The sequence below is a fragment of the Saccopteryx bilineata genome, chromosome 2 (assembly GCF_036850765.1).
Source record: "Saccopteryx bilineata isolate mSacBil1 chromosome 2, mSacBil1_pri_phased_curated, whole genome shotgun sequence".
NCBI lineage: Eukaryota > Metazoa > Chordata > Mammalia > Chiroptera > Emballonuridae > Saccopteryx > Saccopteryx bilineata.
The window spans coordinates 195,357,492-195,376,457 of NC_089491.1; the positions used below are offsets into that span (position 1 = coordinate 195,357,492).

Below are 18,966 nucleotides of genomic sequence, written 5' to 3' on the forward strand. Positions count from 1 at the left end.
CTGCTCTTTTAGGGTGAAAGGTTCTGATTATATCTATTAAATCGAGTTGATCTAGTATGTCCTTTAAGTCTGCTGTTTCTTTGTTAATTTTCTTTCTTAAGGACCTATCTAATGATGTTAATGGGGTATTGAAATCTCCTACTATTATAGTATTGCTGTTGATCTCGCCCTTTAAGTCTATCAAAGTCTGCTTTATATATTTAGGTGCTCCTATATTAGGTGCGTAGATATTTATAATGGTTATATCTTCCTTTTGTATTGCTCCCTTTATCATTATGTAGTGACCTTCTTTATCTCTAACTATGGTCTTTGTTCTAAAGTCCATTTTGTCTGATATAAGTATTGCTACCCCAGCTTTTTTTTCATTTCCATTTGCGTGAAATATTTTTTTCCATCCTTTTATCTTCAGTCTGTGTGCATCTTTTGATTTAAGATGTGTCTCTTGTAGACAGCATATGTATGGGTCCTGTTTTCTTATCTACGCAGCTACCCTATGTCTCTTGATCGGATCATTTAATCCATTAACATTTAAGGTTATTACTGATATGTAATTGTTTATTGCCATTTTTTTTCTTTAAAACTGTTTTTCTCTTTTGCTATATTCTTTTTTTCCTTTGATCTGTTTACAACAGGTCCCTTAGCATTTCTTGCAGCCTTGGTTTGGTTGTAGTGAAATCCTTTAGTTTTTTTTGTCTGTAAAGCTTTTTATTTCTCCTTCAATTTTAAATGATAGCCTTGCTGGATAAAGTAGTCTTGGTTGTAGGTTCTTGTTCTGCATTACTTTGAATATTTCTTGCCATTCCCTTCTGGCCTCAAGTGTTTCTGTTGAGAAGTCAGAAGTCATCCTTATGGGGGCTCCTTTGTAGGTTATTGTCTTTTTTTCTCGAGCATCTTTTAATATTTTCTCTTTATCATTTAGCTTTGATAATTTAATTATGATGTGTCTTGGTGTTGGTTTCTTTGGCTTTCTCCTTAATGGAGTTCTCTGTGCTTCCTGAACATGTGAAATATTTTCCTGCCTTAATTGGGGGAGGTTTTCCGCTATAATATGTTTGAACAAAGTCTGTATCCCTTGTTCTTTCTCTTCTTTTTCAGGAACCCCTATGATGCGGATGTTATTTCTCTTCATGTTGTCACAGAGCTCTCTTAGAGTTTGCTCAGAGTTTTTGAGTCTCTTTTCTTTTTTCTGCTCTGCTTCCATGCCTTTATTTATTGTGTCCTCTAACTCACTGATTCGATTCTCTGCTTCATCCATCCTGCTTTTAATTCCTTCCATTGTATTCTTTATTTCAGATATTGTATTTGTCATTTCTGTTTGATTCTTTTTTATTATTTCAATGTCCTTTTTTATATTTGTTATCTCTTTATTTAGGTTTTCATAATGGCCATCTATGGTGGTTCTAATATCTTTGAGCATCCTAACAATCGTTATTTTAAACTCTGCATTTGGTAATTTGGTAATATCTGATTCACTTAGGTCCTTTTCTGGGGATTTCTCTTGGTTTATTTGTGTTGTATTTCTCTGCCTCCGCATTTTCTCTTCACGAGAGTGGCTGTGATCACGTGCTCGGGTGCACAAGGGTTGGTGGCCTTGGCCTTTGCCCCACCCCCATGTGTGATGTTATGCTCGGTCCTGAGGGCACTGGCGAGCACCTTTGCTCAGCTGCGGGTTTCCGAGCTTTCGCCCTGCCTTTGCAGGATGATCCCACTCAAGGAACAGCTGCTAGCCTTGGCTCTACCACCAGGAAAGGCTGCGTGCCCAAGTTCAGCTTCGTAGCGGAACTCCGCCTCTTCTGGGCTTTTGGCTCCACCCCCGCGGGAGGAGCCTGCTACCAAGTCAGACCGCAAGCCTGGGTTGCACAGGCGGGGCAGGGATGTACTCCTCTGCCCTTGCTCCGGGGCTGGATTCTACCCTTTCTGAATTTCCTGCCCTTCTCCCGGAGGCTGGATTACAGGCTGCCTGCAGCTGAGCTTAGCCGCTTTTGCATGCCCCCTTCTCCCTAGCCGGGCAAGATTGAGCTCACACCTGAGCCCACTGGTGGCCAGCCGGCTTCCGCCCCTGCCAGCAGAACCGCGCTTTTGTCTCCCGCTGCCGCCCGCTCTCTGGTGCGCCCTCAGCCGTGTGGGTGGGGGCGTTGCAGCTCGGACCCTAAGACTCACTACCGTAGACCCGAAAGCTCCCTCCTTCTATGCGACTCTGCTCTGAATGCCGCAGGGGAGTTTGTTTGGCTGCTCTCCTGCTTCCCTTTGCTGGTATTGCTGTTTCCGGGGGAAATATTCACTTCAGCTTTGGGGAGTGACTCGTCCCAGGGGTTAGAGTGGCTATCTCCCAAAAATGTTTCTCCCTATGCCTCCTAGATTGCACTCTCTTCCTGTTACTGTGGTTCTCTCCCCTCTCCCTCCGTCTCCAGGAGCCCCGGGTGAGTGTTTGTGAGAGAGATATTCTGCGTGGTCCCTTTAAGAAGGATCCTGGGTCTGAGAAATCAGACTCTCTCACAGACAGTATCCTGACTTGTTTCCAGCTAAATACTGTCCTTATGCTTCTTCTGGGCTCTGTGGCTGCAGGCTGGGGCTTTGTTCCTGGGGCTCAGGGCCCTTTCCCCTCTGCTAAACTCACTTCCCGCCACGCGAGTCTCTCCCTGCTGCTGTTCGCTCCGAGAAGCTGGGCAGCCCTCTCTGCGTTTCTGCTTTTTCTACCAGTCTCTGGGTGGCTTCTTCAGCGTTCCTGGGTTGAAGAGTCCTTTTAGTTTAGTCCAAAGTTGGTTTTTCCAGTTGATAGTTCATAAAATTAGTTTGTAATCCACATTGGTTCTGGGAGGTAGATGCTGGTACGTTCGCCTACTCCGGCGCCATCTTGTCTCCTCGTTTGTTTTTCTTATCTTCATTCTTGATTTTTTTTACCTCCTCCAATTTGGTTGTTTAACTGTCTGCTGGTCTTACTCTCTCCTCTCCTTGACCTACACTACCCATAAGTGTTACATCTCCCATTATCTTTTCTTTCCTCTTCCTTTCTCTCTATGAGGGTTGCATTCCAAAACCCTTAACTCTCTCTCTCTCTCTCTCTTTCCTCTTTTTTCTTTTTTCTTCTTTTAGTGGTTCCCTCTTTTTTTTCTCTATCTCTTTCTTTTCTCCCTCTATATTAGTTTCTTTCTTTCTCCTTTATGTCTCCTCTCATTCAAACCTCTATAACAAACAAATTATGTTATCTGGGACTCAAACTTATGTTTGTGCATTTTGGTTTTTTTTTTTTTTACTTCACCTTTTTAACTCACTAGCAGTGCTCCCATCACTGGCTCTCCATTTTATCTAGTTCTTGTTCCACTAAATACAATAGTAATTTTTTAATTTGTCCCCCCATTTTCCTGTTTCCCTCTTATTCCTCTCATCATAACTCTTAGTCAACCAACACCTAAAAGCAAATCATTTTATTCTTGACCCAAATTTTTTTTCCTTATTTGCTTTTTGTGGGTCAATACCCCCCCTTTTTTGCCCCTTTATTAATTCTCCCCAATTCAGGCCCTCTATTACAGGCATTGTTTCTTCTATTTAGTAGAATATAATTCACAATTCACCACAAGATTTTCTCAAGAAAGAGTGGAGAAGAGAAGAAAGGAAAAAAGGAGAAAGGGGAATAATTTCCTTTTTTTAAAATTTTATTTTGTTTCTTTATTTTATCATTAATTTTTTTAAAAAACAATTCTTTTCAATTTTTTACTTTTTTAACTTTTTATTCTTTAATAAATCTCATTAATACTATCAACAAAACCACCCTCAGATGCCATTAAGGAAGAGAAAATTGAATATCATGGATACAAAAGAAAGAGAGGTAACACAGATAAATGAGGAAAAATCTATGAAGAAAAAATTTAATATATTGGAAAGTTTGGAGCTAAATGACAGAGAATTTAAAATAGAAATCCTAAAAATACTCAGAGATATATGAGAAAACACAGAAAGGCAATTTAGGGAGCTGAGAAAACAACTCAATGAACACAAAGAATATATTTCCAAGGAAATTGAAACTATTAAAACAAATCAAACAGAGATGAAAAACTCAATTCATGAGCTGAAAAATGAGGTAACAAGCTTAGCTAATAGAACAGGCCAGATAGAAGAGAGGATTAGTGAAATAGAAGACAAGCAACTTGAGGCACAAAAGAGAGAAAAAGAAAGAGACTCAAAAATTAAAAAAAAAAAAGAGATAGCCCTACAGGAGTTATCTGACTCCATCAAAAAGAATAACATAAGAATAATAGGTATATCAGAGGGAGAAGAGAGAGAAAATGGAATGGAGAACATATTCAAACAAATAATACATGAGAACTTCCCAAGCCTGTGGAAAGAACTAAAGCCTCAAATTCAAGAAGCAAACAGAACTCCGAGTTTTCTTAACCCCAACAAACCTACTCCAGGGCGCATCATAATGAAATTGGAACAGACCGACGGCAAAGAAAAAATTCTCAAGGCAGCCAGGGAAAAGAAGAATACAATATATAAAGGAAGGCCCATTAAATTACCATCAGATTTCTCAGCAGAAACTCTACAACCTAGAATAGAGTAGACCACAATATTTAAAGGAACTTTCAGCCACGAATACTATACCCATCAAAGCTATCCTTTAAATATGAAGGAGAAATAAAAACATTCACAGAAACAGAAAAGATGAGGGAATTTATCATCAGAAAACCACTACTCCAGGAATTACTAAAGAGGGTCTCCAATCAGATACAAAAAAAAATAAAATAAAGCCACAAGTAAAAGCTTCAAGAAGAACACAATAAAACCAATTTTAAACTGTGACAACAACAAAAAGAAAGGGGGAGAGAGGATGAAGATTAACAGTAGCAAAGGACGATAGAGTGCAAAAGTACTCACAAAATAGTGCACTACAATGAACAGGGTCGGAACCTTTTTCATTACTTAAAGGTAACCACCATTGAAAAAAACACCACAGAAGCACAGGATATAAAAAAGATAGCAACAGAGGAAAGATGTATGGAATACAACCAAATAAAAACAAAAGATAGAAAAATGAAGGTGAAGGATCAAACAAGACACAAAACTAACAGAAAGCAATCTATAAAATGGCAATAGGGGACTCACAAGTGTCAATAATTACACTAAATGTAAACGGATTAAACTCACCAATAAAAAGGCACAGAGTAGCAGAATGGATAAAAAAAGAAAATCCAACTGTATGCTGCCTACAGGAAACTCACCTAAATAACAACGATAAAAACAAATTCAATGTGAAAGGCTGGAAAACAATACTCCAAGCAAATAACATCCAAAAAAATCCAGGCATAGCAATGCTCATATCTGATAATGCTGACTACAAGACAGCAAAAGTACTCAGAGACAAGAATGGCCATTTCATAATGGCTAAGGGGACACTGAATCAAGAAGACATAACAATTCTTAATATATATGCACCAAACCAAGGAGCACCAAAATATATAAGACAGCTACTTATTGACCTTAAAACAAAAACTAACAAAAATACAATCATACTTGGAGACCTCAATACATTGCTGATGGCTCTAGATCGGTCATCGAAACAGAGAATCAACAAAGATATAGTGGCATTAAACAAAACACTGGAGCACCTGGTTATGATAGACATCTACAGGACATTTCATCCCAAGGTGACTGAGTATACCATATGTTGGGCCACAAAAACAACATCAGCAAATTCAGAAAAATTGAAGTTTACCAAGCATATTTTCTGATCATAAGGGCTTGAAACTAGAATTCAACTGCAAAATAAGAGGGAAAAAAATCCCACGAAAATGTCGAAACTAAAAAACATACATTTAAAAATGAATGGGTCAAAGAAGAAAAAAGTGCAGAGATCAAAAGATATATACAGACAAATGAAAATGACAATACAACATATCAGAATCTATGGGATGCAGCAAAAGCAGTGATAAGAGGGAAGTTATTATCACTTCAGGCATATATGAAGAAACAAGAGAGAACCCAAGTGAACCAGTTAACTTCGCACTTTAAGGAACTAGAAAAAGAAGAACAAAGACAACCCAAAACCAGTCGAAGAATGGAGATAATAAAAATCAGAGCAGAAATAAATGAAATAGTGAACAGAAAAACTATAGAAAAAATTAATAGAACAAAGAGCTGGTTCTTTGAAAAGATCAACAAAATTGACAAACCCTTGGCAAGACTTACCAAGGAAAAAAGAGAAAGAACTCATATAAACAAAATCCAAAATAAAAGAGGAGAAATCACCATGGACACCGTAGATATACAAAGAATTATTGTAGAATACTATGAAAAATTTATGCCACTAAATTCAACAACCTAGTAGAAATGGATACATTCTTAGAACAATACAACCTTCCTAGACTGAGTCAAGAAGAAGCAGAAAGCCTAAACAGACCTATTAGTAGAGAAGAAATAAAAAAAACCATTAAAAACCTCTCCAAAAATAAAATTCCAGGCCCTGACGGCTATAACAGTGAATTTTATCAAACATTCAAAGAAGACTCGGTTCCTATTTTACTGAAAGTCTTCCAAAAAATTGAAGAAGAAGCAATACTTTCAAACACATTTTATGAGGCCAACATAACCCTCATACCAAAACCAGGCAAGGATGGCACAAAAAAAGAAAACTACAGACCAATATCTCTAATGAATACAGATGCTAAAATACTAAACAAAATACTAGCAAATCGAATACAACAACATATTAAAAAAATAATACATTATGATCAAGTGGGATTCATCCCAGAATCTCAAGAATGGTTCAACATACATAAAACGGTTAACTTAATACACCATACCAACAAAACAAAGAACAAAAACCACATGATCTTATCAATAGATGCAGAAAAGGCTTTCAATAAAATACAACACAATTTCATGTTTAAGACTCTCAACAAAATGGGTATAGAAGGAAAATATCTCAACATGATAAAGGCCATATATGACAAACCATCAGCTAATATCATATTAAATGGCACTAAACTGAAGGCTTTCCCCCTTAAATCAGGAACAAGACAGGGTTGTCCACTCTCTCCACTCTTATTTAATGTGGTACTAGAGGTTCTAGCCAGAGCAGTCAGACAAGACAAAGAAATAAAAGGCATCCATATTCAAAAAGAAGTAAAGGTATCACTTTTTGCAGATGATATGACCCTATACATCGAAAATTCCAAAGAATTTACAAAAAGACTACTAGAAACAATCAGCCAATACAGTAAGGTCGCAGGATACAAAATTAACATACAGAAGTCAATAGCCTTTCTATATGCCAACAATGAAACAATTGAGAACGAACTCAAAAGAATAATCCCCTTCACAATTGCAACAAAAAAAATAAAATACTTAGGAATAAACATAACAAAGAATGTAAAGGACTTATATAATGAAAACTATAAACCATTGTTAAGGGAAATCGAAAAAGATATAATGAGATGGAAGTATATACCTTGTTTTTGGTTAAGAAGAATAAATATAATCAAGATGGCCATATTATCCAAAGCAATATACAAATTTAATGCAATTCACATCAAAGTTCCAATGACATTTTTTAAAGAAATGGAGCAAAAAATCATCAGAATTATGGAACTATGAAAAATCCTGAATAGCCAAAGCAATTCTAAAGAAAAAGAATGAAGCTAGGGGCATTACAATACCTGACTTCAAACTATATTATAGGGCCATGAAAATCAAAACAGCATGGTATTGGCAGAAAAATAGACACTCAGACCAATGGAACAGAATAGAAAACCCAGAAATAAAACCACATATATATAGTCAAATAATTTTTGATAAAGGGGCCAACAACACACAATGGAGAAAAGAAAGCCTCTTCAACAAATGGTGCTGGGATAACAGGAAAGCCACATGCAAAAGAATGATACTGGACTACAGTTTGTCCCCTGTACTAAAATTAACTCAAAATGGATCAAAGATCTAAACATAAGACCTGAAACAATTAAGTACATAGAAGAAGACGTAGGTACTAAACTCATGGACCTGGGTTTTAAAGAGCATTTTATGAATGTGACTCCAAAGGCAAGAGAAGTGAAGGCAAAAATTAATGAATGGGACTACATCAGACTAAGAAGTTTTTGCTCAGCAAGAGTAACTGATAACAAAAGAAACAGACAGCCAACTAAATGGGAAATGATATTTTCAAACAACAGCACAGATAAGGGCCTAATATCCAAAATATACAAAGAACTCATAAAACTCAACAACAAACAAAGAAACAATCCAATAAAAAATGGGAAGAGGACATGAACAGACACTTCTCCCAGGAAGAAATACAAATGGCCAACAGATATATGAAAAGATGCTCATCTTCTTTAGTTATTAGAGAAATGCAAATCAAAACTACAATGAGATACCACCTCACCCCTGTTAGATTAGCTATTATCAACAAGACAGGTAATAGCAAATATTGGAGAGGCTGTGGAGAAAAAGGAACCCTCATCCACTGTTGGTGGGAATGTAAAGTAGTATAACCATTATGGAAGAAAGTGTGGTGGTTCCTCAAAAAACTGAAAATGGAACTACCTTATGACCCATCAATCCCTCTACTGTGGTGTTTCCCAATGTGCGGCCCACTCCACAGGGGGGCAATTTGATAGTTAAGGGGGGCAATTTGAAAATGGACTCAACACGACTTTAACTCTTTCGCCCTGGGCCATTTAAATGCAATGCTAGATATCGGTGCCAAATTTAACAAAAAATGCAATTCTTAAATAACTGCAGTAAATAATTATTAAGTATAATTTCGTTTGACGAGACCAAAGTATCAACTGGGTGATTGGCGTCATCAAGTAAATTTCGTCCTGGGTTCACCGCAGAGCATGCCTTCTGCTGCAGGGAACCCCGGATGTTTTAAAAACTCGCTAAACAAGCAGTTATTCTCACCTAATTGGCCCATCGCAACTTCTGTAGTGTTTCACATCTTTCAGTTGGTGTAAATTTGAAATAGATGTCAGTCAAAACTGTTGTAAAAGCTCGTTGATTTAATAAATATACATATATATATTGTTTAGATATAATTAGTAAGTATTTGATTTTATTTTTATCAATATTAAACTCATTATTAAGTACTTCTTGCATCGGGGCTAGAAAGCACTAATATTTTATAAATATTTTTGGGGCTATAATAGTGCATGCATGACAATTTTAATTTTAGAAGCATAACTTTCCAGAAAATTTTGTCAAGTGGAAAAAATATAGATACCTTTTGATTTGCGGTGGTAGTGTAGTAAATGTGTTATATACATTTAAATAAATATAAATTTTTAGTATACGTTTACTCTATGTCACATTGAATATATTTTAACACATATTTTAATATTAGTTTTTAATTGATCTTATTTTTATTTCTTATAGCCTAGTAAAATGAGTGGTGCAAGCAAGAAAAAAACTCGTCAATATTCGGAGGAATATTTAAAATTTGGGTTCATACCGGCTGTTCACGATGAGCGGATTCCTTTTTGTCCTTTATGCCAGCAATGCTTGACCAATGAATCAATGAAACGAGGTCGTCTTGAGGTGCATTTGAAGGTGAAACATAGTGTTCATATTAATTCAGACTTGAGTTACTTTAAAACTTTAAAGAAAAATTTTGAAAAAAGAACATTAAAGTCTCTATTTACTGCTCATACTTCAACTAATAATCGTGTTCTTGAGGCTAGTTATCAAATTTCTTTATTCATCACTAAAGTTGGGGAAACTCACACTATAGGAGAGAATTTAATAAAACCATCAATATCAGCATTTCTTAAAACTGTTCTTGAAAAAGATGAGAAAGATGTAAAAGCTATACCACTCAGTGACAAAACTGTTAGCAGAAGAATAGACAAAAAGAGTGAGGATATTGAAAAACAACTTATTGAAAAGCTGAAAACAAAAAAATTTCTCCTTGCAAATGGATGAATCAACTTTGAGAGACAGTGAGGCAGTATTGATAACTTACGTAAGATATATTGATAAAGGTCATTTTTGCTGAAGAAATGTTGTTCTGTAAAAGATTAGAGAGCACCACTACCTCCAAAGATATATATAATACGCTAAAAAAAACTACTTAGATGTCAATGATATACCAATGAAAAATATAACATCTTGTGCTGCAGATGGTGCTCCCAATATGATGGGCAAGAAAAATGGCTGCTTAAAATTGATGAAAGATGCGAATCCAGAAATGATTCCTGTGCATTGTGTTATTCATAGGGAAAACTTGGTAGCTAAAAACATCTCGCCTGTTCTGAATGAAGTATTACATACAGTAATAAAAAGTGTGTTGATGCTATTAAAGCTAGTGCCAAATGTGAGCGTCTTTTCAAGCTATTTTGTGAAGAACAAAATGAAGAACATGTGAGACTTTTACTTCATACTGAAGTAAGATGGCTATCTAAAGGAAACTGTTTGAAAAGATTTATGGAACTGTTTGATACTCTTAGTGATTTTTGAAGCGACAAACCTGAAATGAAGTATCTGTTAACAATAGATGGTAAAGCATTTGTGAGTTATTTAGCTGATATCTTTGAAAAACTAAATATATTAAATAAGCAACTTCAAGGAACAAATAAAACTCCTGTCGATGCAAAAGCAAAGATATTTGGTTTCATTACCAATATTGAGTTATGTCAGAAACATATTAACAACAAAAACTTTAAACAGTTTCATTGGCTCCAAAAATGTGAAGTAACTGATACCGCTTTACTTGTTATTGTCAATCATTTGAATATTCTATCGGCTGATTTAAAAGAAAGATTTTCTGATTTAAAACAAATTGATTTCCCAACATGGATGATGCAGCCAATGTTAGTGGATTTGTCTGATATATCAAATATGCAGTATCAAGAAGAACTTGCAGAATTGCAAAATGATGAGTCAGTTAAAGCTTTATTTAATATCAAAGGAGCGATGGCATGGCTTTGTGAGGAAACAGAAATCAAATGCCCAAATTCAACCAAATGTGCAAGAAAACTATTGCTACCATTTCCATCTTCATTTTTAGCTGAATGTGGATTTAGTGCTGTAAATGATTTACTGGTAAAAAAAAGAAATCGGCTGAATATAACACAACGTGGAGACTTGAGACTAAAGCTAACCAGATTGGAACCTAATATAAAATCTCTGTGCAGCAAGCAACAAGCACAAGGATCACACTAAATTAAAATAATAAATTAATATAGAAAAATCTGTATTAAAATTATTTGGAATTTAAATTTCTGTTTTTCATTATATGTTTTGAAATTTTACTTACTGTGTTTTGTTAACAATTTCATAGTGATTTCTTCCTAGAACCTATCATTTATGTTTTTTAAGTGAACAAATCAATTTTTTAATGTTAAAAATTATGTATGTTACATAGGGGGGGACATAAAAATTTTAGAAAGGTTAAGGTGGGGCATGGCACAAAAAATGTTGGGAAACACTGCTCTACTGGGTATATACCCCCAAAACTCAGAAACATTGGTACGTAAAGACACATGCAGTCCCATGTTCATTGCAGCATTGTTCACAGTGGCCAGGACATGGAAACAACCAAAAAGCCCGTCAATAGATGAGTGGATAAAGAAGATGTGGCATATATACACTATGGAATACTATTCAGCCATAGGAAATGATGACATCGGATCATTTACAGCAAAATGGTGGGATCTTGATAACATTATACAAAGTGAAATAAGTAAATCAGAGAAAAACAGGAACTGCATTATTCCATACATAGGTGGGACATAAAAATGTAACTAAGAGACATTGATAAGACTGTGGTGGTTACAGGGGGAGGGGGGAGATGGAGAAGGAAAGGGAGAATGGCAGGGGCATAAATAAAACTAGATAGAAGGTGACAGAGGACAATCTGACTTAGGGTGATGGGTATGCGACATAATTGAACTCAAGATAACCTGGACTTGTTATCTTTGAATATATGTATCCTGATTTATTGATGTCCCCCCATTAAAAAAATAAAATTATTAAAAAAAAAGAAAGAAAAAAAGCTTAAATAGAAGGCACAGTGCCATCCCTGTCCTCAGCAGTTTGCAAGTTAATGCATGTCATGCTGTTGATTTTCAGTTCTAGGATTTTATTAAAAGACAATCACAATAAGAAGCTCACTAGCATTATATTCTAGAGATTCAGGCATTTTCTCAGGAGTTTCCTCCTTCCTTCTGAATCCTCTTAGCTACAGTGCTACTCCATCATAGCAGCAGACACACAAATGCTCATCATTTTTCCATCACTAGTGAGTGTATACACTATACACATGGTAAAAAAATAAAGCAGTTTTTGGACCATTTTCACAGCAATCTTGAATTTAGTGGCAGAACGCTTCATTAAAAAATAGAATAAAATGTGTTTGGTTGAGAAATACCCAGGCAGATTACTTTGCCAGATAATGTAAATACCAGATATTAAAATTTTTTTATTATTTATGAATAAACCAAATTATAAAACTTTAAAAATTTTGAAAACATTTTGATTTGCAGCTAATTTTCCCCTAGAGGATTATTTATTGGTATAAAATAGAATATGAATAAGTATACTTGTGAGTGTACACAAAACTGGTTTGCCAAGTTTTAAAAAATCCCTTCTGACTTGAAGCAGCCTGCCAAGTTTTTTTTTTTAATTTTTTTGTATTTTTCTGAAGCTGGAAATGGGGAGGCAGCCAGACAGACTCCCGCATGCGCCCGACCGGGATCCACCTGGCATGCCCACCAGGGGGCGATGCTCTGCCCATCCGGGGCTTTGCTCTGTCGGGACTAGAGCCACTCTAGTGCCTGGGGCAGAGGCCAAGGAGCCATCCCCAGTGCCCGGGCCATGTTTTGATCCAATGGAGCATAGACTGCGGGAGGGGAAGAGAGAGACAGAGAGGAAGGAGAGCGGGAGGGGTGGAGAAGCAGATGGGCGCTTCTCCTGTGTTCCCTGGCCGGGAATCAAACCCAGGACTCCTGCACACCAGGCCGACGCTCTACCACTGAGCCAACCGGCCAGGGCCACCTGCCAAGTTTTAAAGTACTAGTTTCCTTTAGTAAAGATACCACTCACAATGAAACATTTACAAGAATTTGAGGCATTGTTTCTAAACATGATGCAACAGTTTAAAATTTGAATGAAACACATGAAGAATTCCATTCTACTTTGCATTGGTGCAATTGTGGCATTTCCTTTATTCTTTCATTCTGCACATCTAATTCATAGACTGAAGTCAAAAGACAGTGATGCAATAGTTGAGTGCATCTTTAAGTGTCTCACTCTAAATAAACATCTGACTAATCCCACACACTTCTCATCCTTTTACAATCCTTCAGCAGTTAAGAGGTATTGAGTTCATTTCACAATATAACAGTTTTTTAATAATTTGCTACTTGTTTGTAATTTCTTTTGTGTGTGTGTGGCAGAGACAGAGAGAGTCAGAGAGAAGGACAGATAGACAAGAAGGGAGAGAGATGAGACACATCAATTCCTCATTGCGGTTCCCCAGTTGTTCATTGATTGCTTTCTCATATGTGCCTTGATTGGTGGGCTACAGTAGACCGAGTGACCCCTTGCTTGAGCCAGCAACCTTGTGCTCAAGCTGGTGAGCCTTGCTCAAACCAAATGAGCCCGCGCTCAAACTGGCAACCTCCAGGTCTCAAACCTGGGTCCTCCACACCCCAGTCTGACGCTCTATCCACTGTGCCACTGCCTGGTTAAGCTTGTTTGTAATTTGGATATGTTTAATGTTAATATGTTTGTTCCCCTTCTCAGTAGTAAACCAAGGATGAAACCATAGTCATATGCTCCCATAACCATGATTATATACTCTCATAGCCTCTGGTTTGCTTAGTAAACACCCAATGTTTATTGCTGGGTTTTCTTGAAGGAAAAATAAGAATAATCAAGATCTTTGAGTATGGCAAGGGCTTAGAGAAGTTGGTAACATTTACTAAGGAGAAATCAACCACTCTCTGGTCTCATTATACATATTCTATTCTCCCTGAGTGATCCAATCTACTGTCATGAAGCCAACTGCAACAAATCCATATCTCTACTCTTGGTCTTCTGAGGTCTATTTCAACCACCATCAATACCTGGTTATCAATACAAACAACTCAGACTTAGAGTATGTAAACTAGCCCTTGGTGGAAAGCTAGGTTGGTTATAGCATTGTCCTGATGCACTGAGGTTGCTGGTTTGATCCCTGATCAGGGCACATACAGAAACAGATTGATGTTTCTGTCTCTCTCTTTTCTGTCCTCTCTCTCTAAAATCAATCAATAAAAAAAATATGTAAACCAAAATGCTTTCTCTTCTTTTTCCAAGGTGCTTTGGTTGTGGTCTCTCTTTCTCAGGGTGGCACATTGTCTATTTGTCATGTGATGCACCTGGAGTCATCCTTAGCTTTTTCCACTTTCCTTGTCAGGCACCAAGTCCTATTGATTCTACATCTTTGAAGCTCTTGACTCCATTCTCTTCCTACAACTTCCGGCTTTGGTTCAGGCCTTCATTTTCTACCTGTTTACAGTAACAGCTTCCTAAGTAGTCTTCCTGCCTGCAGTCAGGTTTCCTCCAATAACTCTCTCCATACCCAGGCCTGAGACTTTTCTCCCATGTGTATCTGAGCACCTCAGTGTATGGCCACTTCTAGTTTCACTCTATTGACTGGATGGGTGCAGTTCTACATTCTGGTTCTTACCAAATGTAGAGGCCTGCTCAGGAGGTCTCAGGCCACTGTGTCCTGAGAGCTAAGTCTTTGTTTCCACACTCCTGAAATGCTCTGTGTCTCAAATCATACCTACCTACCTCAGCAGAACTGTTTTTCCCAGACCATGCTCTCTTTTCCTACTCACCTTATCTTTCTTTTTTTTTTTTTTTTTTGGCTTCTCAGTGATTGCAGAGATCAAGGGGATGAGAGGAAGAATGCAGGGATGAAAAGCACTGAAAAATTTGGAGCCCTGATCCCCCATTGCTCTTTCCCTTTCAGTCCTAGAGTCCATAGTCTTCTTTTGTAAAATGTTTCCTATTCCATCCCAGGTGTGTAGTTTTGAGTGGCTTTGAGTGGCCTGTATTATGTCAGTCTGTGAGCCTCAAACAGCAGTGTCAAAGTTTAGCTAAGCTGCTCCATTTTGTTTAGTCAAATAGCCTGTCAGGCCTTAAACTGATACCAGCTCCCTAATGCAATTGCATGGCCTAGAAAACAGCCTGCAGAGTCACAATCATATGTTTCTGATATGACTTCCCCAACAACCCTGTGATCAACTTTCCTCTGCTTTTTTGAGACAAGATTTCTGTAAGTTTACAAACACTCCATTTTTTTTATTTGAATTGACCAATCCAGCCTCAGCCTGGAAAGCCCAAAGTACTCTCTCCACAGACCTAAATAAAGGCATATGTTCCAACTCCTCTCTTTCTCTCTCTCTCTCTCTGTACCTTCCCTTAATTTCTATAAGTGGCCCCTAAAGGTTTGCTGTGTACCTCCTCCAGGATGTGTGAGAAATAAGCATATCTATTTCCATTTCTCTTGCAGTCTTTTGTTGCATGGGGCTCACCATCCCTGTGCTCCACTTAGCAAATGTTGATTTAACAAAATCACAATGGGTAGTGACTCTGTCCACTGATATCACTCTACCCTGAGACCACTGTAGCACCACAGAAAATTGGGTGTTATATTACTTAATATGTTTTTTAAATATAATAAGAAAAGAAATAAAGAAAATATTAAACTGCTGAGAAAAAGGTAAAGTGTGTCAAGATAATCTTGAATCTTAGTTTAAAATAACATGCCCTGGGGAAGAAGCACTTACTTTCTGCTGCAGAAATGTAGACTCCATCATGGCTATTTCAAAGCTGTCAGCACCCTTGGCCTGGGTCTTCTCCCACAGAGACCTGAGAAACTGCACAGAGAGACTCTGGATGGTCAGGGGCTCTGGAAATAGGCTCTAAAAGTGCATTGAGAAAAACATCTTATCTCTTGTCTCAACAATATTGTTTGATTGACTACAATGCAGTATTTGTGCTTGGTTTGAGCTTTAACGCAGTTTAAATTTAAATAAAACAATGAAGAAATCTATCTTGAAGATTGAGCATATGATACATATTAGGCTTTTAATTTTTTTTAATTTTAATTTATTGTGTTTACATAGATTCAAGTGTCCCATCAAATATATCTCCCTCTCCCCTCACCCCTGTGTTTCCCTTGGTACTACCTTGGACCTTGGCCCCCTCCTCCCAAGGCCCTCCCCGCTTCTCTTCAGGATTTACTGTCCTGTTCTCTTTGTCTCTGTGATATGTATACATAATTTCACTAATCCCTTTCCCCTCTCTAATCTCATCCTCTCTTCCCCTTTCCATCTGGTCCCTTTGGCCTGGCCTCTGCCCCTATTCCATTCCTTAGTTCACATTGTTCATTAGATTCTTTATATGAATGGGGTCATATGATATTTTTCTTTCTCTGCCTGGCTTATTTTACTTAGCATAATAGTTTCCAGGTCCATCCATGTTGTTGCAAAAGGTAAGATCTCCTTTTTTTAAATACTACTGCATAATATTCCATTGTGTATATGTACCACAGTTTTATTTTTTTGTTGCAATAGTGAAGGGGATTGATTTCTTAATGTCTCTTTCAGACAGTTCATCTATCACCAGCAAATAATGATAGTTTTACTTCTTCTTTTCCAGTTTGGATGCCTTTTATTCCTTCTTCTTGTCTGATTGCTGTGGCTAGGATTTCCAGAACTATGTTGAATAAAAGTGGTGAAAGGGGGGCATTCCTGCCTTGTTCCTGATGTTAAGAGGAATGCTTTTGAGTTTTGCTCATTGAGTAGGATGCTGGCTGTGGGTTTATCATAGGTGGCCTTTATCATGTTGAGGTATGACCTCTGTATTCCCACTTTGCTGAGAGTTTGATCATAAATAGGTGCTGGATTTTATTAAATGCCTTTTCTGCATCTATTGATATTATCATGTGTTTTTTTTCCTTTTTGTTTATGTGATGAATCACATTTTTTGATTTGCAAATACTGTACCAGCCTTGCCTCCCCAGAAGAAAACCCACTTAATCATGATGTATGATTTTTTTCATGTATTGCTGGATTCGGTTTGCTAATATTTTATTGAGAATTTTAGCATCTAATTTCATCAGGGATATTGGCCTATAATTTTCTTTCTTTGTAGTGTCTTTGCCTGGTTTTGGAATGAGGATTATACTCGCCTCATAAAAGGAACTTGGAAGTCTTCCCTCCTCTTGAATTTTTTGAAATAGCTTGAGAAGGATAAGTGTTAGTTCTTCTTTGAATATTTGGTCAAATTCACCAGTGAAGTCATCTGGCCCAGGACTTTTCTTTGTTGGAAGTTTTTTGATAACTGTTTCAATCTCATTTGTTGTAATCAGTCTATTTAGGATTTCTGATTCTTCTATATTGATATTTGAAAGATTATATGTTTCAAGGAATTTTTTTATTTCATCCAGTTTGTCTAATTTTTTGGTATACAGTCCGTCATAGTATTTTCTTACAATCTCTTGTCTTTCTGCTGTGTCAGTTGTTGCTTCTCCTCTCTCATTTCTAATTTTATTTATTTGAGTCCTCTCCTTCTTTTCTTGGTGAGTCTGGATAAAGGTTCATCTGTCTTGTTTACCTTTTCAAAGAACCAGCTCTTGGTTTCATTGATCTTCTGTATTGTATTTTTAGCTCTATGTCATTTATTTCTGCTCTGATATTTATTATTTCCTTCCTTCTACTTCCTTTTGTTCTTTTTCTAGTTCTTTTAGATGCAGGGTTAAGTTGTTTATTTGAGCTTTTCCTTGCTTTGTACGGTATGCCTGTAATACTATGAACTTCCCTCTCAGAACTGCTTTTTCTGTGTCCTGTAAATTTTGTGCTGTTGTATGTTCATTTTTATTTGTTTCAAGAAAATTTTTTATTTCTTCCTTGATCTCTTTGTTAAAGCATTTGTTATTTAATAACATGCTATTTAGTCTCCAGATGTTTGCATATTTTCAGTTTTTCTATTGTAGTTAATTTCTAATCTTATGCCATTGTGATCAGAGAAGATGCTTGATATGATTTCAATCTTCTTAAATTTGTTGAGACTCGTTTTGTGTCCTAGTGTATATTCTGCTGCTTTTGGGTGAAAGGATCTGAAGATAACTATTAAATCCAGTTGATCTAATGTGTTGTTTAAGGCTGCTGTTTCTTTGTTAATTTTTTGTCTTGAGGATCTATCCAGTGATGTTAGTGGGGTATTAAAATTGTATTGCTGTTGATCTCACCCTATATGTCCATCAAAATATGCTTTATATATTTAGGTGCTCCTATATTAGGTGCATATATATTCATAATGGTTATATCTTCTTGATGGATTGCTCCCTTTATCATTATGTAGGGACCTTTTTTATCCCTTACTATAGCCTTTGTTTTAAAGTCTATTTTGTCAGATATAAGTATTAGTACTCCAACTTTTTTTCCTTTCCATTTCTATGAAATACTTTTTTCCATTCCTTCACTCTCAGTCTAAGTGTATATTTTTTTCTGAGTTGAGTCTCTTGAAGGCAGCATATGAATGGGTCCTGTTTGTTATCCATTTAGCTATCCTATGTCTTTTGATTGAAGCAGGTAATCCATTTACATTTAAGGTTATTATTGATATGTAGTTGTTTATTGCCATTTTATTCTTTAAAACTACAGTCCTCCTTTTCTAGATATTTTTTTTCCTTTGCTCTGTTTATAGCAAGCCCATTAACATTTCTTGGAGCATTGGTTTAGTTGTAATGAATTCCTTTAGTTTTTTTTTTTCTTTGTCTGGGAAGCCTTTTATTTCTCCTTCAATTTTAAATGATAACCTTGTTGGATAAAGAAGTCTTGGTTGTCGTCTCTTGTTTTGCATTACTTTGAATATTTCTTGAAACCATTCCTTTCTGGTTTCTAGTGTTTCTTTTGAAAAGTTAGATGCCATTCTTATGGGGACTCCTTTGTTGGTAATTGACTGCTTTTATCT

At 36.7% G+C, this 18,966-nt stretch overlaps 1 protein-coding gene across 1 annotated transcript in view; it reads right to left on the bottom strand.

Annotated features, from left to right (window-relative positions):
• The window catches only part of VEPH1 (ventricular zone expressed PH domain containing 1), a 301,496-nt gene that overhangs the window by 61,485 nt on the left and 221,045 nt on the right, over nt 1-18,966 (bottom strand). Inside the window, 1 exon segment of the mRNA XM_066254910.1 lies at nt 15,777-15,911. Coding sequence (XP_066111007.1) covers nt 15,777-15,911 — 135 coding nt within the window.